At 34.1% G+C, this 24,354-nt stretch overlaps 1 protein-coding gene across 3 annotated transcripts in view; it reads right to left on the bottom strand.

Annotated features, from left to right (window-relative positions):
- Positions 1 to 2,650: 2,650 nt before the first annotated feature.
- NRK (Nik related kinase) overlaps positions 2,651 to 24,354 on the bottom strand; it is a 138,548-nt gene continuing 116,844 nt past the window's right edge. Inside the window, exons 22-29 of one of the 3 annotated variants that reach the window (XM_023249087.2) lie at positions 22,688 to 22,831; positions 20,626 to 20,784; positions 16,528 to 16,632; positions 14,780 to 14,922; positions 14,331 to 14,480; positions 11,279 to 11,438; positions 7,481 to 7,620; positions 2,651 to 5,805 (exon numbers count right to left, since the gene is read on the bottom strand). In XM_023249087.2, coding sequence (XP_023104855.1) covers positions 5,710 to 5,805; positions 7,481 to 7,620; positions 11,279 to 11,438; positions 14,331 to 14,480; positions 14,780 to 14,922; positions 16,528 to 16,632; positions 20,626 to 20,784; positions 22,688 to 22,831 — 1,097 coding nt within the window. In that variant the 3' untranslated portion in view covers positions 2,651 to 5,709. The remainder of the gene's footprint in view (positions 5,806 to 7,480; positions 7,621 to 11,278; positions 11,439 to 14,330; positions 14,481 to 14,779; positions 14,923 to 16,527; positions 16,633 to 20,625; positions 20,785 to 22,687; positions 22,832 to 24,354) is intronic. The other 2 variants (XM_019824123.3, XM_019824124.3) reach the window with 2 other exon arrangements.

Genomic DNA, 24,354 nt, shown 5'->3' with positions numbered 1-24,354 from the left:
TACACCATCCATGACCAAGCCTTTAGGCTGCCAGGTAGCACCTCCCTCCTGAGATTCATCTCAGATGTGGCTGTGTTTCCCAACCCCTCACTTCTGAGGGACTGTCTTTGACCCATTCTGACCTTCTGGGGGAGGGTCTCGCTGAGCAATGGCCAAGTTCCATCCAGCCTTAAGGAATGTTTGCAAGACCATGAGGCTGCTGGTATCCAGAGACTGTAGCTGGGCACCAGCCCAACCCAGAAAAATTCATGTGACCGTGTAGCAGCAGCATTTCAAGGATTAGGGCAAATCACAACACATATCTGGTACCAGGCTTCACCCTTATCATCTTCATTCCAACACCAGTGCATTTTGCCATTCTCCCGTGTCCACTGGGACCTTTGCACTCCTCCCCCCACAAAGGAGACACTCCCACAAACTCTGGCACAGGAAATAAAGTGGGAAAAGCTGACTCAAACCACTGAAACTTATGGGAAATCTAGTCCACAGTCAGAAAAGTAGAGGACTGGCCAATACCAACAGATTCTGTCCAGTGATGAGCCCAGGCTCGATGGACCTCATGTATTGCTTTTAAAGGTAATGCAGGAGGTGGGGTATGGGTGAAATAGATAAAAGGGGATTAAGAGTATACACACTGTGATGAACACTGAGTAATGTATAGAATTGTTGAATCACTATATTGTACACCTGAAACTAATTTAACAGTGTATCTTAATTATACTACAATAAAAAACAAAAAATCAAAAAAATCCAAAAAAATAAAGATAAACAAAACTTGAGGAGACACTGCAAATTTTAATTTTATCTTGACTTATTCTTTGTTTCATTTTAGGTTTATAGGGTAAAATCATTTGAAATTACCTCAAATAGGTCATTACTCTTTGGTCATCTGAATATAGATGGCACTTTGGTGAAACAAATGGATTTGTGAATTTTAATTTTAAACTTTTGCAAATAAAATAGCACTAAGAAAATCAAGGCAAAAAAGGTCAATTTTTCCTTTTCAATTCATGTTTTTATGAATCTTTGTTGTATGCTAAGCACCAAACGAGTCACTTTGACATAAAGGGTGGCAAAGCTATTAGAAAAACTTAATCCCCAACCTGATTTTGCATTCATCTACACAGTATGGTGTGGGCTAGCTTCTAAAAATATAAATCCATATAGAATAAGTTTTACTCCCTCAGGAACTACTTTTTTAAATTAGTTGAAATGGTTGTGAACAACATAAGACATGGCATGTGACACTGTTTTCTTATTTTTAATGTTTATTTTTTGAGAGAGAGAGAGAGAGAGAGAGAGAGAGAGTGAGTGGGGGAGAGGCAGTGAGAGAGGGAGACAGAATCTGAAGCAGACTCCAGGCTCTGGGCTGTCAGCACAGAGCCTGGCATGAGGCTCGAACTCACAAACTGTGAGATCATCACCTCAGCTGAAGTCAGAAGCTTAACCCACTGAGCCACCCAGGCACCATGACAATGTTTTCTAATACATGTTTGGCCTTTAATTCATTAGCTACCTTCTACTTAATTTTTGGAATTAAACAGTGGCTATACACAATGACTTTATTATCTTCAGAAACTTGAATTCCTTGAGGGCCAAAGGCCCTGTAAATAAAAAGGTGCTATTATATTGGAAGTCATAGTGTTGGAAAAGATTCAGTTAATAGAAGTGTGGTATTGGAGTATGTAAACCCACTGCTTTTTTCAAGAATGATAACGTTACTAATAACAACTTCTACTCATGACCTACCCTGTTCCTATGCTTTGGTAAAGGGTTCCTAGGATAATGCCCTCTTTCAGCCTTGGGTCATCACCCAGCCCATTCCAATTCCAATCTGTGATGGTATTTTTATTCCATGGCTCTGTGCCCCTTAAAATAGTTGAAGTCTGTGGGCTGTAAATATCAAGCTGAATGAGTCAATTTGACCATAGAAGCACTGAGAATTTAGACTGTAAAAGCCTGGATGAGCTTGTCATGTCTAGGTAACCCAACTAATGAACACCTTGCCACACTTGACAAATTAGAACCACACTCAGCCGGCCCTAATGGGAAAGCTTGATAAACTTCTCTCCATAATGTCCCAAGACAATAGGATATTAATGGGGCCAGGTCTCTGATGGTTCTGTGACCTGCTTGATAGAAGTGCTATTCCTCTTCTGTTCCCAACTGAAGGACTCATCTTCCTTGACAACCTGCTGTAATTACTCCATCTTCCATTTTTGACCATCAGCCTGCACTAAACCCTTTCTTGAATGCTAAGAAATTATAAATATTTTATTCCTTTCTATGGATAAGGTTTCTCCTCTTCTCCACTGGATTTCAGGACACTGGGGTGGGATGGGAATGGGGTCAACATTAAAACTTCCTTGGGTTTTACCCATCCCATGTGATACTGTGTGTCTGTGTAAATTCCCACATATTTGGAGGAAAATTAATTGGTTTCTAATTCCATCCACCAGTATACCCAGAAGAATTTTAGCCGTATCATTATAAATTTCCTTGCCCAGAATTCCTAATGGAACAACAAGTAGAACCTCTGACAACTTCCAATCAGTGCCTTATTACATAATTTAAAGAAATGAATAGTCCCTGAATGAATCCTAATTCTGAGGCATTAGACAAGCATATTTCAAATAATGATATAATTCAATAATTTTTAAAATGTTTATTTTTAGAGGTTGAACATGGTTCATTGCAGACTTTCTGATGAAACAATTAGCAGTCTCAAAGATTATTTCAATATTTTTTTAAGTTAAAGCACATATTGAATACAAATTGATTTAAATAGGCACATTTAAAAAAATAATTGAAGAGTATTTAAAAGATCCCATTGAGTGCATGTGGCATTATTCCTGGTTTTATGAATACTGTTTCAATTAAATGAGTGCTGGCAGAAAACACAGTGATTATTTTATCTAGAAACTGGTAGCACTGAAAATATTAAAATTATGCATTCTAATGGTCTGCATGTGTGTATGTATATGTGTATGCATGTACGTGTGTGATTTCTGCTTTGCCTATTTTACTATCTAAACGATTATCCTTTCCTACTATTTCCTCTGAGCTCTTCCCTTACTTCAACAGACCTAATCACTCACAGCTTTTCTTGTTAGCCCTCTTCATACATCATTTTTTAGTTTTCAAATATTTCCAACAATGCCTTTTATTTTGGACAAGAGCTTTGGTGAAAAAAACTAAAGTACACTAAAATAAAACTGTATTTTGTCCCAATGCTACTCACAACCTGCTAGAACTTTCATGCTTTCAATCACAGGGCTAGGAGAATTGGCTAGCCAGGATTACCCCACCATTGCTTCTGTAATGAGCTGGGACTGCCAAGTGCTGATCTACAAGGTGAGGTATAGATATAATTTCTTCCATTACTGCACGGACTATGAAATTTAATTGCCCCTTCACTTTCTTGTTTCAGCTGGCAAAGGGTACACAAATTCCAGATGGAATAACATCAAAATTTGAGATATTCATTACTTATACACCACTTTAAATATTTTCAATCCTTTCTATTTGGCTATCCAACATTTCAATCTCCCTTTGTGATGTGTGCCAGCTTCCTTTCTTTGTTAACACCTTATCCTTTAAAGTTCAGCTACACGTCTGCAATTTTTCTTGTTTGTTTACTTTGGTACATCTCTGTAGATTCAGTTCACCATGGTCTATGTTTTACTAGAATAACAGCCACAGAGCACAATGGGAGTTGATTTCCTAAACTAGTTTACTGTCTTACTGCCTTAAAAATATGATTTTAAGATGAAACTTATTTCTCTAATCTTAACTTTGAGTAAATATTATGAAGAAAAATGAATTTTTAAAAGACTTGATTCTACACACTACTTAAATGAAAGAATTTTCTGAAATGCAAACATAGCAAGCTCCATTTGCTCAGCAATGAGGTACTTGCACAAAGTTCCCCCATGGCCTTTTTGGTGTACAAATTTATAATAATGAAGACTGCTTCTAAGGAAATAATTTGACATAAATGTTTCCTCTTTAAACTACTGCATTTAAAAAGTCATTCGAGTTGTAAACACTCAAGGATAAGCCAGTTTTAGGATCACATTATTGTGTCACAGTAACAGAGATGTGAATCACATTTATTTCTGTAATTCATGGATTCAGGTTCTCCTAAATTCTCATTTTGAGCTACTACACTCTTGATGTAAGTTGTTAGGAAAATCCAAATCATCATTCTTGTCACCAAGGCACCAAGAAATAATGTGCTATCACGAAATCACTCATAGTCAGCTGATTTTGTATTTTGGTTAACCAGGTAGTTTGAAAACTATTATCCCATTAGCACTGTCTTCATACTCTTGAAGCAGAACTAGAGGAATTATACTGAGGTATACTTTGTGGTAGTTCTGTTGCTTATTCTTGCCCCAGAACTAACCATGGTATTGAGGATGGATATGCAGAAATTATGGTTTTCACCAGGTAGCAGTTACCATAGGTGACCAAACACCACCTACCTATGGCGTCTATAACATATTGGGTGATGGACTAACATGATTTTCACTACTCTAAATTTGATGAAAGTTGCATTTTTTTCAAAATGTTTTTTTCTTTTTCTTTTTTTTTTTTACCTAAACATTAAGTCCCTACATTTGGACTTATCACTTTTAGATTAATTTCTTATTTTACAGAAATAGAAATGGGAAAAAAAAAGTATTAGCAGCCAAAGTTTTTTTGTTGTTGCATTTTGTTCTTTTTGTTTAATAACTGAGGGGAACTTCTTATGTAGTTCAATCTAGGATTGGGAAAATATTCCATGTTGTCTGATGGTCCCACTTTTGGCCAGATAAGAATTTTTATAAATCAACCAATCTGTCTTTGGGGGTTAGAATTTGACGCCTATTTTAAACTATTAAAAAAAAAACTCAACTCATTCTACAGTACATGTGTATAGGAGTTTAGTCCTATATTCAGGCTTGCAAGTGTATTATTTGGTGGTTTAAACAAACAAACAAACAAACAAACAAACAAACGGCTATTGCACATCTTCAGGGGTTCTGAGGAACATCAAGCATCTAAGACTTTCTTCCTTCTTATCAGGAGAAAACCAGCTGAACATGGTATGAAAAAAACACAACTGGTCTCTGACTGGGGGCTTAACTGCCAAGGAACAGCAAGGAAATGGGTGGCCTTTTCCCCTTTATCACTGTAGTTTTCTCTAGGCATGCAGGTTGTTCAGCCTTAGTCTTGTTTGTAGCATAGTTCTTATTATTTTCATTTAATAATCTAACTTTTGGTTCTTTATATGACTTTGCAAGTTTGCATATAGTTTGTTGCTATTTTTATTTCTTTCTGAAAAACCTCACTCAGGGCCAATTATTTTGAAAGCTACTTGGAATCTAACTCATTACAGGTTTCTTTACTCCATGTAGTAATATCTGAATATAGATACTGTCCAAACTGTACTAAGAGTAATATTTGAGTTCACAGTAACAAAAGTTACAAAGTTTGTGCAAAAGACATTGTACACCATTGGAGTACACAGAGCTTGCTATAGTTAATTTTATATATAAAGCTGCATTTCTCATTAGAACTATTTTGTGCTACATTAAAAGTAAAGTATCTGATTTAATTTTTCCCTAACAATAAAACTGAATGCTCATTTAATCTCAGAAATTTTAAGATGCAGATTTCATATTTATGATGTTTGTAAATGTTGTAATAAATCACTGGAACCTTCTAAACATCATAAATGCTTTGGAGCTCTTCAAGTTTTCCAAGGGTCATGAAATAAACCCGGCTGTGGCGATTGCGCAGGGTAGAGGTAAAAAATAGCTTTAGAAAGAGAGAAAGAGACACCATCAGTAAATATTTTACAGATACAACTATAATTTCATTTGTTCTTCATCAACCAATTAAAATTATTAAGCCATACATTTTTTTCAGAACAGGATTTCCTGAAAGAACAAGACTTTAAATTGGTACAGAGTCTAAATTATATATTTAAAAATAATCTTTCACCGTATTCTATATAACTGTACTTCGTATAGTTAAATAAAATTAGGTTTTTGTTGCGGCATTTATCTGCTGATATTCTTGATTTGTTTTGGTTAAGGATTCCCTTTTGCTTTAAAAAAAATCTTTTACTCAAGTTGGCTTTACTTTTTCTTTTAATACAAGGAAATGTATTAAACGATGTTGTTTGGCATTGTTAACGGTGTTTAAATGGCTACTGAAACTTTCTATTTTGTGGGATTTTCCATTTCAGTGGAATGGACATGACATCAATACATTGATAGTATGAGTTAAATTAATCAGCCTAGAGAGGAACATGTCTTATGAATATGGTCTGTGCCATACAGAAAATTAAAACAGAACATGAATATAAATAGCAAATGGAGGCCTCCTTGTTAGGACTAAGGCTTTATACATCCACAATGAATATACTTAGAAGAGTTTTGATATTGATGATGGTGATGATGATGGTGATGATGATGATGATAACACTAGCTACCCTTGACTTAACACATTTTATATACAGGCAGTATATGATATGCTTACTATATGCACATTAACACTAATTGTCAAAATTATTACCAAAGCAGTTTTTGATATTTCCATTTGGGAGATGAAGGAACTAAGGGTCAGGAAGATAAATCAAACTTCCAGGTTCTTATACCTAGTTATGTGGCCGAGCCGGTACTGCATGCTAAGACCATCTGACCTCAAACACTGATTCTTCCCATGTATGTCCCGTCATATTGCAAACCAGTATTTTTCTTTGATGCACAATGCTTTACCCTGTTTGTTCTAATATTAATTTGAATCCTCTGCAATGTCTTCCAAAGGTGGATGTTTCATAATTTTATTAGGATTATTTTTTCATGCTATTATTTCTCATAATATGTAGAGACTGTAATGATTTTATACAATGCATTTTTTCCATTTAAAGTATCTGAATTGGTTGTTAAAAATGATCACACTACACAAAAATTGACAAATCTTAACTTTATTTTTCTTACCTTTAAAATGGAAATAATACCCACTTGTGAAGATTAAAGTAATGTTGTGAGTATTTAGCACAAACTCTACCACATATTAGGTGTTTGGGAAACATAAATACTTTTTTCTTCTATTATTGAACTATGTTGAAAACTATAAAAGACAGATTTACTCAAGCATTCTGTTTCAAATTATCATTAATACAAATATGAACAGAACTGTGCATCAAAGGCAATAATGGATTTTGCATCACACAAAATAATGGTTAAGTTTTTCTTAGGACATAATTAGGATTTTTACTTTTTTAGAAAAAAAAAATTTCAAATCAAATTATCATCATTTACCAAATTGATATTACTACTGCAAAATGAAAAACTGTTTTCATCAATAGTTTGCCAACTTGGGAATTATGTCATAAATATATTTATGGACAGAAGGCATTGGATTTCCTTGTTTAATTTTCATTGTGTGCTTTATTTTTGCTGTAACTAGGGGATATAAACAATACCTTGTCACCTCGGGTACACAGAAATCTCAGCTTCTTAATTGACCTGCGCTTCAGTTCACTTTCCAGAACCCTTGATTGCAAAGAGCGGACTTCAATGGCCTTTTGGCCCCATCCTGTGGTTCGCTGTGTACACTCAAAAGCTGCAATAAAAATTTAAAAAGCAGAAAAGCAGTCAACATTTGATTATTAAGAAGCTCATTATTATAGTTCAGGTAAAAATATTCTTTTTTCCCTCCTTCTGCAGTTAGTCATCTGCCCATTATGCTGCTCAGCAGTGGTATTCATGCAAGCTATCTACTGTTACAATTGTGATCAATGTTGAGTAATTAGATCTCAATTAACTTTTGTATTCATATACCCTAATACCACAGAAAAAGCTAAGTGTTAATTCTATCCTGTTTGTAAAAAGTCAAATCAACTGACAGCCATTTTTTTTTTTATCTTACAGTCTAGTTGAGGTATAGCATTCCATAAGGGTTTGTATTTATGCTCAAGTGACATACATAAAAACCTGATTAACATCAAAATTAAAACTGTTAAAAAATGACTTGCTCAGATAATGACTTTAGCAACTCTAATGGAAGTCAATGAATCACCACATTATAAACAGAACTACACCTAATTTGATACTGTTTAGGCTCAATCTTATTCAGGAAATTTTATTAAGATTTTAACTTTTGGACTCTGTGTCACTTGGTGACAGTAAAGATTATGACAATTGTATGTTGACAGATAATGACTACACTTATCGTGGTGAGCATTGAGTAATGTATAGAATTGTAAAATCACTATGTTGTACACCTGAAACTAATATAACATTGTACGTTAACTGAATTTCAATTAAAAAATTATGAAAATTGCTTAAAGCAGAAAAACCTAATTATGTAACTAGCTATATAGTCATCTGGTGCTGTAAGGTATTTTCTGACACAGGGAGCAGTATTATTGTTAAATGTTTAATATTTACTTTGATTTTATGTACTTTATAGGAAAGCAAATTTCCATAAATAAATCCAATCCTGCATTTAAAATAATATCAAAATTTTATGTCAAGCTGAAATAGTCTAGAGAACACCAAAATAAGGCACCTCCATTCCTATATTAACATGACTAAAATCAGAATTCAGTTCATTAGACTTCCCATTTTCTTATTTTTAAAATATTTTTTTTAGACAGAGAGAGTACAAGTTCAGAGGAGAGGGGCAGAGGGAGAGAGAGAGAGAGAAAGAATCTTAAGTAGCTCCATGCTTAGCACTGAGCCTGACATGGTACTCAATTCCACAACTCTGGGATCATGAGCTGAGCTGAAATAAGAGTCAGATGTTCAACTGACTGAGCCTCCTAGGCACCCCTCCATTTTATTCTATTATAAGCACAATAAACTCTGAGTTGTTATAATATAGTCTTAAAATTTTTATCAATGTCAAAAGTCCTAGAATACCTTTAAGCCAAAATTTACCTGGCCTATATATGTAAAAATTAAATATGCATAAAAGGACACATGAAAAAATGATTAAACTTGATTAAAGTGACTTTCTATAGGCACAGTGTGAGGCATTTAGAATTCCTCAACTAAAACCTACTAAGCATTTATTATCTCTTGCCTCCTTTCCATTATAATTCAAAGTATTTTTGTGTATGAAGTTGACTACAAAATTGTAATTAAATTATAATTGCACTTTTTTGTGCAATTATATTTTATAGTTGTATTTTTATTCAGACAAATGGCTCTCTTGGAAGAAGACTTAAGTCTAGTTTCAGACTAGAATTAAAATCACTCCAGATACAAAGTAAGTGAGGGGAATCCATGACCTGATTGATGGAAACAAGTAATAGATGTAGTCTATCCAGATTTGAATTTTTTCACCTATATGAATACTTTATTAAAATTGTTATTTTTGTCAACAACCACACAGAGCAAACAATTCTAAATTTAACACACAGGGTACTTTCTGAGTCCAAGCACACAGTTCACATGGAATTATACAATTTTCACCTTAATTCTGAAAAACATTAATTTGCCATTTAACCTAGCTACTGAGCTAGCTTGCTTATGAAATGGGATCCAATGATTTGGAGTGGGTATGTTTAGTGATACCTGCTGTGAATGCTAAGCCTCTATTTATTTGTTTGAAAATACAAATCAATGATCTTATTATTGAAAATATTTATTATATCTCAAGGTATTGTAAATTTTAGATTGGGGAAATCTGGATCTAGGTTAGTTTTAAATAACAAAGCAGTTGGATTTAGACAGAAGGAGAAATTGATTTCCTTAATATCAGTGTTATACTGTAGTCTTTAGTATATTCTCAAAATACCCTTAATACACAAACCAAAATATCACATTCTTATAGTGCCATACTTTATTTTACATGGAGAGATACATTTTTCAAATTCTTGCAACTTAAAATAGCTTTTTGTTTTACATCAGAAGTTGTCCTGCCTAAGGACAAGAGCTTATGAGATGACATTTTAAGACCCTTTGATTCCTATGATTGTCCAGTGGCATAAATATAGGGGTTTGCCCAGTTTCCCATTTCAGCTGAATTTCCTTATTTCAATTTCTGATTAACATATTGATTGCAAATGTACCATTGTAAAGGTTAGAACAAGATTCATTTTTCAGTTTCTTTTGTCCTAGGTCTGTCACTTATAAGCATTTACCTCTGTCACTGAAAATGGTTTTAAACCCTTTGGGAGTTCTTACCTATTTGAAGAAATTGGAAGAGGTTTTCAGGACAATGCTTAACACTGTGTGCAAAAAGAAAGGATTCTGCAAATGCAATGCAAAGTGCCATCATCCCATAATGAAAAAAAGTCCATTAAAAAGCAGTTCTTTCAAACTGGTCCTTAAAGCCACATGGGAATCACACTTAACCATTTCATAAAGATTTCAGAAGCTTCCAACTCTTTAACAGAAAAATTACCCTACTCTCTCTCTCTCTCTCCCTCCTTCCCTCCCTCCCTTTACTTCCCCTTCCCCCTTCCCCTTTATTTGCTTCATTAATCTCCTCTTCCTTTCAGAATCATTTACCCTCCATCAAATCTTCCTATTCTCCCTAATACTTTCCTGTTCATATGCATTCTGTTTCTTATCTACAATCACCTTTGTAGTCACCAAACCTCAGAAACATACACAAGAGTCTCAAGTTATTCATATTTTGCAGATGAGCAGTCCTGCATTGGTCAAGAAGAAAACAATGTTCTGGCCTGATGAAGATGAAGTCAGTTTTCTTTATGTTGCCACCTGGATAGTACCTAATAGGCATTCCAGCTAGTCATGTTTATCTCTTACATAAATGAAGGACGATGAAATCTTAGTGATAACCAACATGTCACATATTTAGTTTGTATTTGATTCTTCACAGGATTATCATTCTCTAAACAGATAACTATTTACTATGTGAAATAGAGATATTCTGCTCTTCTTTTATGATTATTTGGCAGTCTCCTAAGATAAAGGTAACCCCCTAACATCAGTGTGAGGGAATGAAGCATTTCCAACATCTGCATAAAATCTGCAACCAAAGAGAATTAAAATAAAATTATGGATTATTGTGGAAAGGAATTCCTTTCTTATTTTAATTTTATGATTATTGCACATGAACAACTAAAGCAGTTGAAATTAGACTCTTTGTAGTAGCCTTGTGAATTCATTAAGCATATGGCAAACAAACACAACTTAGTAAGTATGCAGTATCCTAAATTAACCCTATATGCCTTGAGGAAATGTGATATTTCAGAAAACAGAAGTTTCTATAGGATCATATGAAAAAGAAAAAATTTTGTACATACCTACTGAAGATGGTATGTTTTTCCACACCTCAAGAATCTTCTTGAAGAGTTGTTCATTTGCTTCCATAGAAAGGGCTTCAGCATTGAAGGTGAGCATCATGCCAATTCCCAAGGAATCAGGTAAAATGATGATATTCTGTGGTATAATGATTTCCAGGGGCTGGAATTATGTTTCATAAAGATTTATATGTCCAACATTTTATCACTACTACTTTAATTGAAGCAGCTTGACTGAGCAATAAAGATCAAAAAGGGGTTTGAAGTGCAGGGAGGAAAAGAAACTTCTATTTTAATATTAAACAGCATGCTATCTAACATTTTAATATTAAACACCATGCTCTCTTTGAAAAGAGCCTTTTCCATGTCATAAAGACATCACTGTTTAAATAGTGTACTTTAGAAAACTTTGTTTGAAAAAAAGCAGAGAGATATTTCCAACACAGGAAAAATTGTTGAAATTTAACAAAGTGTGTATAATGATAAAAGAAACGTTACTTGTTACAGAGTTGGACTACAGATTCATTTCAGCACACTAATGAATACTTTAATGATGAATATGTGAACCAACTAACAAATACACAATCACTGGTCACTACACAATTAATTTACATCAGAAATAGAAATTTAGCTTTAAAAAAAGCTTGAGCTTGAAATGTTTACAAGGGGCAACTTTATAATATTCATCACTGCTTGAAATAAAACAGCCATTCTCCCTTCACAAAAATGTAGAATTTCTTATCTAAATTATATAATCATAAAATATCTTCAATACACAATTCAGACATGAGAGATGTATCAGGTGACATAATATGAAATATTAAGCAATATCTAAGAATTTGTTAATTTTATGATGTTAAAACAATGTGATCAATTTTAAACTACATAAATTGCCACATTAGTAGTATTTCTCTGAGAAATGAACAATTACATTCCTTTATTATTTCTCTAAATTAGCAAGTTACAAGAAAATAAGGTCAGAAACTATACTTGCCAAACCCAGCGCACTCAGGCCAAGTGCTTGAGGCCATGTCTCAGCAACAACAATCCTTAAAACTAAAATGGGGATCCAGAGGCGAAAAGCAAATTTAATGCGTTCCCTGGGCACTTGCATGAGCAATTGAATCAGAAAAGAGATGAAGGAAGAGATAAAAAGAAATTTCAAGGAAGAAAGTTGTCTAAAAACATCTGTTTAGAATAGAGGTGGACTGCTGTAAACCCAGAAAGCCTCAGAGGTAATTCCTTTGCTTCTCAGAAGATTCCTGCAGTAACCAGATATTCTTTAGCACACATGGCTCCCTTGTAGCATTACAGGTTTTGTACTTTGGAGCTCTTGGAAAAATTGCATTTTTAGTGCATTCTGTTTCAGAAGACACTCCCCTCCATTTTATTAGAGTCCTTACTGTTTTAATGGGTCAAGACACTAGGGCATTTAGCTAAAAATACTATTTTTTGAATATACTTAAGGTATCATAATTAGGTCATAAAATAATTTTTTAAAAACTGATCTCTCATTCTTGCTTCTACAATAATGAACTGATTGTTTCAAAAGGAAATAATTCTCCTTGCTTGGTAATCAAGTAGAACACAGAGTGCAATCTTCCTGAATGATGTTTCAAATAAGTATAAACTTGGACCAATATTGCAATGTTTAATATGGCACTGGCTTCAAAATGAAGGCTATCTGCCATGTCATAAAAAAAGATTCAGGAAGCTATGGAAGACATTCCAACTGACAAGTACTATAATACTTACATTAATATTAATCTGAACTCATATCTAAGTGACTTTGGCTGGGCTTGTTTCAATACTTTCTACATTATAAACAGGGTGGTTTCTATATACTCATAGGTGACAACTGAGTGATCAGCTAATTAGATTGTTAATATGACCAACATGTTTTTTTAAATGTCTCCACTAGTGATCTGACAATTGCTCTATGTAATTTTTCAGAGATGTATGAGACAATTCTGAAGGCTATGTAAAATATCATATTACTACAGTGACTTAACAGTACAAAAAAGTTTTCTCCTGGACTTTTATATAATGCTAAACTGCTAAAATTTTAGTTGTCAACAAACTGGGGAATTAAAAAAGGGTGAAGCAGAGATTTGTTGTTTCAGCCCTTTTTAAAAAAGATATAATTTCCAATAAAGCAAACATCACTGCTACCATCAAATTTGAGACACTCAGAATCATATTTTGTATGGTGCATGTGCGGGGGGGTATTATGTTCGAACTCTATAAATTATGTGTATGGTATTTTTACAATTATCCATATTTTAGATATTTCCCCATAGTCTCATTACTTATAATTATTTAAGAGTTAAGAGTTGAAGTACATTATCTTTTAAACTGCTGAATTCTTTGATCAGAAATTCTAACTATAATTGATACTATATAAGAGAACACTATGATAATTTGCTATATGCCACAGTTAAAGCACTAGGATTTGGATAATGAAGGAGGGTACATATAATAATGTTGCAATACTGCTGTGTTTTTAAAGAATCTGTTTAAAAATGTATTATGGGGTACAGAAGGACTAAAAGCAAAGATTGCAAACTCATACATCTTCTAGGGCTAGTTATTATAAATACATAAAGGTGGATGGATAGGCAATGTATGTATATATTCCATCTAAAAGGGGGCAGCCATAAAAAATAAAAATAATAATAAAATAAAAGGGGCCAGAGAGGAATAATTTCCAGTTGATAATGGCCAGATAGTAATGAGAGCCAGATGTTATCAGACCTTTTGGTTTATCAATGGAAGTCCAGATTTTTAAGTGTAAACTCTATTCATTTAAAAACAAACAAACAAAAACACTGTGCAAGACAAAATACAAAATATATCTGAAGAATAAACAGACTCAGCTGTGTGGCTAAGAAGCCATTAGTGATTTCTGTTTATCCATTACTACTTTCTGGTACTCTATACTTATCTTTTAGGTTTCAGCTCCAGTATAGATATTCATAATCATATTTTTAAATCTTTAAGAGTTTTGACTGTTAGAAAAACTCAAATTGTGGTGTACAATTTCTAGGGATCTTACGTTATTTGGCAGAGTCACATCAGACATAACCTCAGATTCTGCATCAATGATGTGATATCCATCTGCTGAGCTGAAGAAAATCTTTAGTCTTTTTTCAGAACCAATAGCCAGGTCAACTGTCACTGGCTTATGACCAACTGTTGGAAACACCTGTAGATATAAAACCAAATATGGCCGAAAGGCCAAAAATGACACTCTGACTAAGGTAAATGTTCCCATGCTCGTGTTTAACATGTTTATAAAATCCTGGTTGATTTCTAAAATTATATAATGCATTTAGAGACCTATGTATTATCAATTTTTCTTAGGTCTGTTACTATAACAAGAACATAATTATATTGAGGTTTTAAATTTTGAGTTTTCCTTCAGAGGCCGAATCTCCAATGATTATAAGAACCTTGTATGACCTGCACTCTTTTCACTCTTTTTTCTGTCTTTAAATTCCTTGCCTTGAGTTTCAGCAGATGAAGGAGCTCATCTGGTCTCTTAAACCGGTTCGCTGGATCAGCTGCCTGTATTTTTGCCAGTATTCGTATATAGGCTTCATAGGACATGTAGTCTCCTTCGGAGTCTGCTGATTGATCAATGCATACTTGGTAGGGAATGAAAAAGGCCAGACATGTTAACCTACCATAGAATGGATGTACTCTAGGCTCCTATGATTCCTAATCCAAGGAAACAAAAAGCCAAACAGGATTCATTGCCAAGTTCAGGTCACAGGAGAAGACTGGGCATCACAGGATTCACCATACTGTAGTCATGAGGTGAGATTCAAGAACTAGAGGGAGGACTTTGACCAGAAACTGTATATCAGGCTAGACAGACTGTTGGTACTTATCTTCTTTGTTTTCCAGCTCCATATCAGGCAGCTCTGACCAATCAGCAGACAGCCAAGAACAAACCCATATCCAAATACTGACAGCTGACCCAAGGCCCAATTTAGGGAGATCAGATCAGACCTGCCAGGGCAGACACAGACTGTCTAATATAGTAGTCTGTGCTATTTACAAAAGAACATACTTATTATTCAAATAGACATTAAGAGGCAGTTATAGAAATTAGCCCATCTTATTGCATACATGTGATGTTTTGGCCTCGAAAATATACCATGTAAACAGATCCTGACCTTAGATACAAAATTATTTAATAAATACCTTGTTGGAGTCTATCATGATGTGTCCTTAATCAGTGCTTTGTAAAAACTTGTGCATGGACCAACTAGTTCAAAGTCACTTGAAACATTTGCTAAAAATACAGATTCTCAGGCCCTACTCCAGACCTACTAATTCAGCCTGGGGTTGGGTCTGAGATCTAAACTTTTAACAAATGTTGCAGATGATTCTGATGTTCACTCCAGATTAGGAGTTATTGGGGCTGTATATAATGCTCCAAGTTCATTAATCAGTCCTCACTGCTACAGAATAAGCACAAAATAATCCTATTTCACAAAATTCTGGAGTATTATTAAAAACTAATAAACATAAAGAGTCCCCAGTTTATGAGATGTGATTAAAAAATCATTAGTGACTTAGTTGTTTGGGACACCAACTGGTTACCTTAAGAGACTGATCCATAGAAGTTCATTTAAACCATAATAAGGGTGGAAATATTACTGGTAATCCAAATAAGCCTAACCACCATTCCTTGTAATAGTTCTGGAGAGAAATGTGTTTAGAGTTCCAGCTTGGATGAGATATAGACCCACCCTTTTCTCACCACCCCCATCCTTGTAGCCCTGGTAATTAGAGCAAAGGCTTTCTCTTCCCTCATTCCTCTTTCAGTGGGGCTCTCCCCTCTACCATTGCCACAACTTTCCTCACCTTCCCTCTGCTCTCCACCCCCCACTAAGAGAGAACAGGGAATTTCTCAGCTTCAAGTCATTGGGGTGGCACCCAAAGCCTGTGTGTGGGGCTCTAGAAGAATAAGTCTTCATGTTGACTACAGGAATTGGGAGAGAGGAGCTGGTAGGGTAGTCCTCTAAGGGGAGGGGTCAGGGATTTCTCTCATACTCTCCCTTGCTGTGTGGCACCTGTGAATTATCTAAAAAAGGGTTAAATGATAATTATTCACATGGTATAGTCAAATTACATTAACTGTTGAAGAATGGTATATATTTCTGCCAGTATATTTCAAAATATTGTTGTGTTTACAATTTCTCAAAAGAAAAACCATATGATCTAAAGAAAATGGAGACCACTTACTTTAATAGCAGTACTTTCATCGAAGGACTTTGGTGCCCATGCATAAAGGTGAATTGATGACTTCAAAGCAATTGCAATATATGTTGTTTCTTCATGTTGGACTACAATGATAAAACACAAAGAAGTAACAATGCCACAGAGTTAACAAGAACACTCAGGTATTTGTATTGGTCATTAAGAATGTTATAACCACAATATAAGCACAGATTATATATATTAGAAAAGCTTTTTAGTTACAATTTGATGCCCCCCAAAAGGTGACAAAACTAACTATATAGTTTTATGAAGTGTACGCATTAGACTTTAAGAGTACTCTAAATTGTACACTGAAAACTACAGAACATTGCTGAAAGAAATTAAAGGAGACCTAAATAAATGGAAAGACTTTTTGTTCATGGATGGGTAGACTTAACATTCTTACAGGGCAATACATGGATGGACCTAGAGGATATTCTGCTAAGTGAAATAAGTCAGACTGAGAAAGACAAAGACCGTATGACTTCACTCATATGTGGAATCTAAAAAAAAAAAGGAATAAACAAACAAAAATCAGAATCAGACCTATAAATACAGACAACAAACTGATGGTTGCCAGAGGGAAGTCAGTCAGGGGATGGGCAAAGTTGGTGTAGGGGAGTGGGGGATAAAGGCCTCCAGTTAGGGAATGAATAAGTCATGGAAATAAAAGGCAAAACATAGGGAACATAGTCAACGATATTGTAATAACATTGTATAGTGACAGATGGTAACTACATTTGTGGTGAACACAGCATCACATACAGAGAAGTTGAAGCAATATGTTGTACACCTGAAACTAATTTGATATTATATTGTCAACTATATTCAGAAAAATCCAGCTGAGCCTTGCTCAACTCACAGACTTATCAGAAATAATAAATTACTGTTGTTTTAAGTCACAAAATAAATAAATAATAAAAATGTAAATATTTTAAAAAGTGGACAGTACTATTTAAAGTGATCTATGGACTAAATTTAATTGCTACTAAAATATCAATAGTCTCTTTTGCAGAAATGGAAATGCTGATCCTAAAATTCATGGTATTAGAAGAGTCCTTGAATAGCCAGAACAATCTTGCAAAAGGAAAACAAAGTTGAATGACTCATACTTCACAATTTCAAAACTTACTACAAGCTACAGTAATCAGAACAGTGTAGTACTGAGATAGGCATAGGCATATAGATCAACAGAGTAGAATTTGGAGTCTATAACTAAACCCATATATCTATGGTCAATGGTGTCCTATCCATTCAATTGGGAAAGAATATTCTCTTCAACAAATGCTACCAGGACAACTGAATATCCACATACAAAAGAAGAAGTTGGACCCATTACCTCACACCATATGCAAAAATTAATTCAGAAGGGATCAACGACCTAAATGTAAGAGCTAAAACTATAAAACTCTGAGTAGTAAATATAGGAATAAATCTTCATGGCAATGGATTTTTATATTTGACACCAAAATCATAAGAAACAAAAGAAAAAAAATAGATAAATTGAGTTTTATCCAAATCAAAATTTAGGGGCATCAAAAAAACACTATCAAGAAAGTGAAAAGATAACCTATGAAATGTGATAAAATATTTGAAATTCATATATCTGATAAGGGCCTAGGATCCAGAATATATAAAGAATGCTTACAACTCAACAACAATAAGTAAATAAATAAATACATACATACATACATACATACATACATGACAACATTAGTTATCAGGGGAACACAAATCAAAAGTACAATGAGATACCACTTCACTTGGATGGCTAGAATCAAAAGACAGACATCTACAAGTGTTGGTAAAGATGAAGAGAAAATGGAGCCTCCATACTTACGGCAATGTAAAATGGTGGAGCCACTTTGAAAAACAGTCTGGCAGTACCATCCAAGAGAATATAAAACATGCATTCCCATGTACAGACACATGTATGACAGGTTAATACATTTAGTGTGTTAATCCACATTAATTTGTAAAGAGTATAAATGTATAAATAATGGATGTGCAAAAATCATATGAACAAAAGGTATATCTATACAATGCAACACTATTCAGTAATAAAAATAATAAATATTGATACAAGTTATACAGGCTACAGCATGCATGAACCTTGAAAACATTATACTACGTAACAGAAGCCTGTCACAAAAGACTATATAATATATGATTCCATTTAAATAGATTGTTCAGAAAAGAAAAAGTTATAGCAAAAGAAAGTAGATCAGTGATTATTTAGGACTCTGAGGAGAAAAAGGTTAATGTAAGAGAGATGGAATGTGGAGTGATTACTAATGGCTATGGGGGTTATTTTGAGATAATGAAAATGGTCAAAAAATTCTACAAGCATACTAAAAACCATTGATTGTACACTTCTAAATGGGTAAATTTTATGGTATGTAAATTATTTCAATACAGCTGCTTTAAAAAAAGAGAAATGAATAAAAAGTATATGCTTTCTTTCAGACCTTCTAATTCTTATGGAATATGTTGTCTTCCTAGATTTATATTTTGTGTTAAAACCCTTTTTCCTTGTTTAGAACATTGTTTCTGTCCTTTCTAGTCAGACTTCATCAGAGACAAAATATAAGGCTTCTCCCCCCTTCTCTTATTCATACCTGGCCCCCCCTCTCTCTTGGTCTTGCTCTCACTCTCGCTCTCTCTCTCTCTCTCTGACTCTGGTTGTTACTTTTTCTTTTCGACACCCAAGTAGGCTAAAGAAGCATGATTAATATACCCCCAACAAGCAAAGAAATTCTCTGTTAAGCAAACACTTCCTATAATTTTAGTATATGGCAGTAATTGGTGTCAGTCCATTATTTTATGGATCTTGAAAGGCTATGAAAATGCCATGCAAATATGAGTACATGGCTGTTCTCCTATATTCACATGTCAATAAGACAAAGGCTTTTAGTTGTTATGGGAGGGTTGTAATGGGTTCAGCCAGGAAAAAACGCCTTAACTAATCCATCTACTCACCAAGAACACAGATTTGCAAGATGTTCTTGTAATTGATTATTGTAAACTCTCTCTTGTTGAACTAAAAAATTTACAAGTTAATAGGAGGCAGTTCTGCTATACAAACCCTTTGTTTAACATCTTGGGATCTCTTTCACCTTTGGCTACTAAATACATACAATATGATTTGGAGGAGAGTAGTGATACATAAAACTAGAAAAAAGTTATTTAATGCCTAGTTTGGGTACTCATTTCTCCCTTTAATGGTGTATGTGTACTTATATAAACACATATGGAAAACTATTCTGGAAAAGCCTCTTTATATACAGAACAGAAATGGTCAGTCAGGATAGCAACACCCTGTTAAAATATCATGTAATTCCAGCTATCTTTTATCTATGTCACTAGTTCTGTCTGAAGGGGTAATTAATGAAAAGGAAAGGAAGAAAACAAAGGCTGAGAGGAGATTTGCTTCAGAAATAGAACAGAATGGGATATTATAACTGTCTAATTGTTGACAGATGAGAGCAGGATTCTGAGACCCTGGAGTTGTCACCTCATTTTGCAGTGGATAGTTGTAAAGAGATAGGACAAATGAAAACAATCTAACAGAAAAATATTTAGCAATTATATTCATGAATATTGACAGTGGAAGCAAGAACCAGCAGACCACAGAGGAATTTTCTTTTCTACTCATTGCAAAGTTTCCTAGTCAGTATTAAGATAAGTTTTCCAATTAAAAAAGTGGAATTATTATGTGATTCTCTTTTATTGCTTTTCCAAAGAAAGATAATATCATATGAATCTCCATACAGGTATCGCAGATCCATTAAAAACATTCATTTTTAAAAATTTTTAATGTTTATTTTGAGAGAGAGAGACAGAGCATGAGTGGAGGGGGTGCAGAGAGAGAGGGAGATACAAAATCCAAAGTAGGCTCCAGGCTCTGAGCTTTCAGCAAAGAGCCCAACACAGAGCTCAAACCCACGAACCGTGAGATCATGACCTGAGACAAAGTTGGATGCCCAACCAACTGAGCAACCCAGGCACCCCCAATGTACTTTACTAAATGAAGGAAAGCAAACTTTATATAGCTATAGTAAACATGAAAAGAGACTTACGGACACTGAAGTGTTCACAACCTGTCAGTTTATCAATAGCTTTGCAGGCTTCCTCTGTCTTTAGCATCTCCTCTTGTCTTCTTTTACTATCAGGATCATCATTCAAAATCTTGTTCCTCAACCAGGTCAAATGATACACCCTAAGTCTGTTCTTATGGCCTGATAGATAAGAAACAGTATTTCAATTCTGTCTATTTTTTCTTAAATTAGAAAGAGAAAATAATAACAGTATTTTGTCCTTTTAACAAAATCTTCTCATTAAAGTAAAAAGCACTTTTAGAAAAACTACACTATATTAGATTCTTCCCGTCAGGATTTATAAATATGATAGAAAAGTCTTTCTTAGTCTCTCACTTCCAAGAGATAGTCAAAATGTTTACCAGCTACCTATCTGCCTATCTGAAGAAATGTAAAATACATCTTTGGGACAGATTAAGACTGCCATGGTGCAGGCAATAGAATTACCATCCATGTTTTGGCTTTTATCTAAGTCATGATCTTTCTGGGATTCAGAGACCCAGAAGCTGTTCCTGGTAGTATGTATGCATGAGAGGGATGTCTGATATATTCACTGTTAGGCATTCGGGGCTAGTGGGAAGGGTCTTTTTATGCTCCTTCTTTCCAGCATACTTAGAAAATAATTAAAGTTTTATCATGTTTTTCTCAATCCAATTTATCTTTAATGCTAATTTTCTAATTGTAAATCCCAGCAAATTCTTACAATTCCTTCAGGAAAAACAGACCATTAAATTACACATTTATTTGTATACATAGTGACTTCATATTCATTTTTATAGTTTATTTTTATAAGATTTCTAGGCCCAACAATAGGATTATTCCTTGTGATTAATCTTACTTACATATGTTTTTGCATTACATTTTTTAAAGCAGCATTAGAATTCAGACATCTACGTCTATTTCAATTCTACTCTTAAGAGGTAGAATAAATTTGTACTCTAAATAATTAGGTATCTTTCTACACTGATGTTCTCAGTATTATTTGATGCAAAAATAATCTACATTTGACAGAAACTTAAGCATTAAAAAGAGCACATTTTGGTTAGAGAAAGTTGGATAAAAAAATAAATAAATCGGTTTTCCAGGTGTGCAGTCTCTTGGCCACCCAGATGTTTTCAAAATCTAAATGTTGTATCTGTGTACCTCAAGCAATTATAAATTAATGAAAATGAAACATGATCAAAAAATCATGAAGCTTTAGCATATCTAGAGAGGATTTCCCCCCAACCAAAACCTAAAGCAGAGTTAATAATTTTTAGGAAAATAAATAATCATTAATTAATGTGCCACATAGCTACTAGGTACAGACAGGAAGTATGCAAACACATAAATAGCTGTAATTAGCTTCATTTTATTCTACAAACTACTTTTTTAACTTTTCCTATCCTTTTGTCAATCATTTTTGCCTGCAGTTGGCGTTAATACTAGTGCTTTTCTAATACTGAGTACTGTTTAGTAGTGACAATTATTATTAACATCTGTTTACTTGCTCTCTCATATTCAGAGATTCAGGCTCTGACTGACCAAAATTAAGAAGTTCAATTACTATGTGGGAATAAGGTCGAGGACTTAGGGTATCTGTTCTTGTAATTAATCCTATCTGAAGACTCTCATAAGGCTGTGCCAGGGGCAACACTTTCATTTTTATCCAATTATTGTCCAGTTTGTTCTTTGTTAACTTCTGGCAAATCACAAGAAAAGTATATGATGAATGTGGTCATGTACACATGGGTGGGTAAAATTGTGAGTCATAAGGTTGTAGGTGGCTACTCAGAAAATACATGAAAGATGTAAATGACATGTTTTTTTCTTATCAATGACTTAGGTGCATTACCAGCAAATATCCAGACACAGAAGGAAAGTCAGAAGTTAGTTCAAACTGTAAATAGACAAGAAAACACAAGTAGGAAAGTTTGGTGTCCCAATTTAAGGTTATATTTAAAGTGCTTTCCTATGAACACTGTCACCTGAGAAAGTCTTTAGCCTAGTTTGGAACCTAATTTATCTGCATAATTACTTAGCTAATTTTAGTTCTTAAACAAACCGGAGATGGTAATCAGCAAATTGAGTGGCTCTACAACTTGAATCTGACGGAATGGTCTTCGCTTTATGAGTTTAGTAATGTCTGCCTTTCCACTTCTGTCCATCAGATACAGATTAGATCGAGTTCCCAACAGCAAATTCACTCCTGTTTGTATATAAAAAGAAAGGTACTATATTAGCTCAGATCACATTTTTTTATAATTTATATTAGTACTTTTGCTACTCCAGTGTGCTGATCTGTGCAAACATGACTGACAACACTTTAGGCTAATGTTAACCTCATACTGTGTAACAGTGAAGCCTATCAACAGAACAAATTTCACTGAAATACACTAAAATGTAGAAGATAATACCCTCTGGCAATATTCTACTGGCGGGTATCTGGTGTGGCATCTGAAAAGGAGAACTTTATAAATATCTGAGCATCCTTTAGCAGTGTCCCAAACTTTAGAAAAATTAATCAACCGTTTTGAAAATTACCATTAAACATTAAGGATGTCTATTGCATATGAAAACTTCAATTCAGTTGATTTGTCATTCCTAATTATAACTAAAGGTTTTAATGCTTTTAAAATAATTATATGCAAATTGTTTTTAAATTGAGTGATTCTGTGTTCATGCAAATATTTAAAAACTTACATTTCTAAATACCTATGAAAGTAGTTCTTACTTTTATTTATCTAAATTTCTACATTCTATTGTCTACTTGCTCTATTTATTCAAACATAAACACGGTTTAAAGACTGAATGAGAGGACTGAAATGGAAGATTAAGCTAAATTAGAATATACTTCAAACCACTGTGGGAGTTTTCCCCCCATAACCTGATACACAGGAAAAACTCAGCAAAGTAATACAATGGAGAGTATTTCAGTGTCTTCCTTCTACTTGTAGACTATTTGTGTTTCAAGGATATAAGGAGAAAAGGCAAGTGTCTCTGCTTTTACCTTCCCACTCTGTCCTTTACCAGTTCTCTAAGTAATGGCCTGTGGCAGATTTAGGAACTGCATCTCCTCCCACAGGGCAATCAGAGACAGAGAGGAAAATATAGTCAATTTTGACCATAATCTTTTATTTTTCAAAATATAAAACCACAAGTTATAAAAATGAACGAGACACTAACTAGATCTCTGGATAGTTGTCTGACTGAAATGATAATGAAGTAAACTTTGCTTTCTTGTTATCTGACATAATATATTAGCTTTGAGGATAACATGGTTTTTTCCAAGTTGTTCAGTCCATATAACTATACTGTTTTCTACACTGCTCTACTTTTAATTTAAAATTCTGTCCCTGTTTGCTACACTGCTCTATTTTTAATTTAAAATTCTGTCCCATGTTCAATCATACATTAAGCAAAATCTATGAAATTGCAAGTGAGAGGTTGGAATTTACTTTGAATTTCTTCCCTCTTTCCATTTATTTATTGTTTCATTTATGATTCAGACTAACTTTAGTAAAATATTGTCTGAGCCTTATTAATATGGTTATAATTATTCTGGAGCAAAGGATTGAAAAAATCTATCATTAAGACATTATCGAAGGTCATCCAGATGGCTAACATACACATGAAGAGATGCTCAACATCACTCATTATCAAGGAAATACATATCAAAGCTACAATGAGATATCACCTCACACTTATCAGAATGATTAAAATGAACAGCAT

The sequence above is a fragment of the Felis catus genome, chromosome X (assembly GCF_018350175.1).
Source record: "Felis catus isolate Fca126 chromosome X, F.catus_Fca126_mat1.0, whole genome shotgun sequence".
Taxonomy (NCBI): domain Eukaryota; kingdom Metazoa; phylum Chordata; class Mammalia; order Carnivora; family Felidae; genus Felis; species Felis catus.
This window is presented reverse-complemented; position numbering and strand designations above follow the sequence as displayed.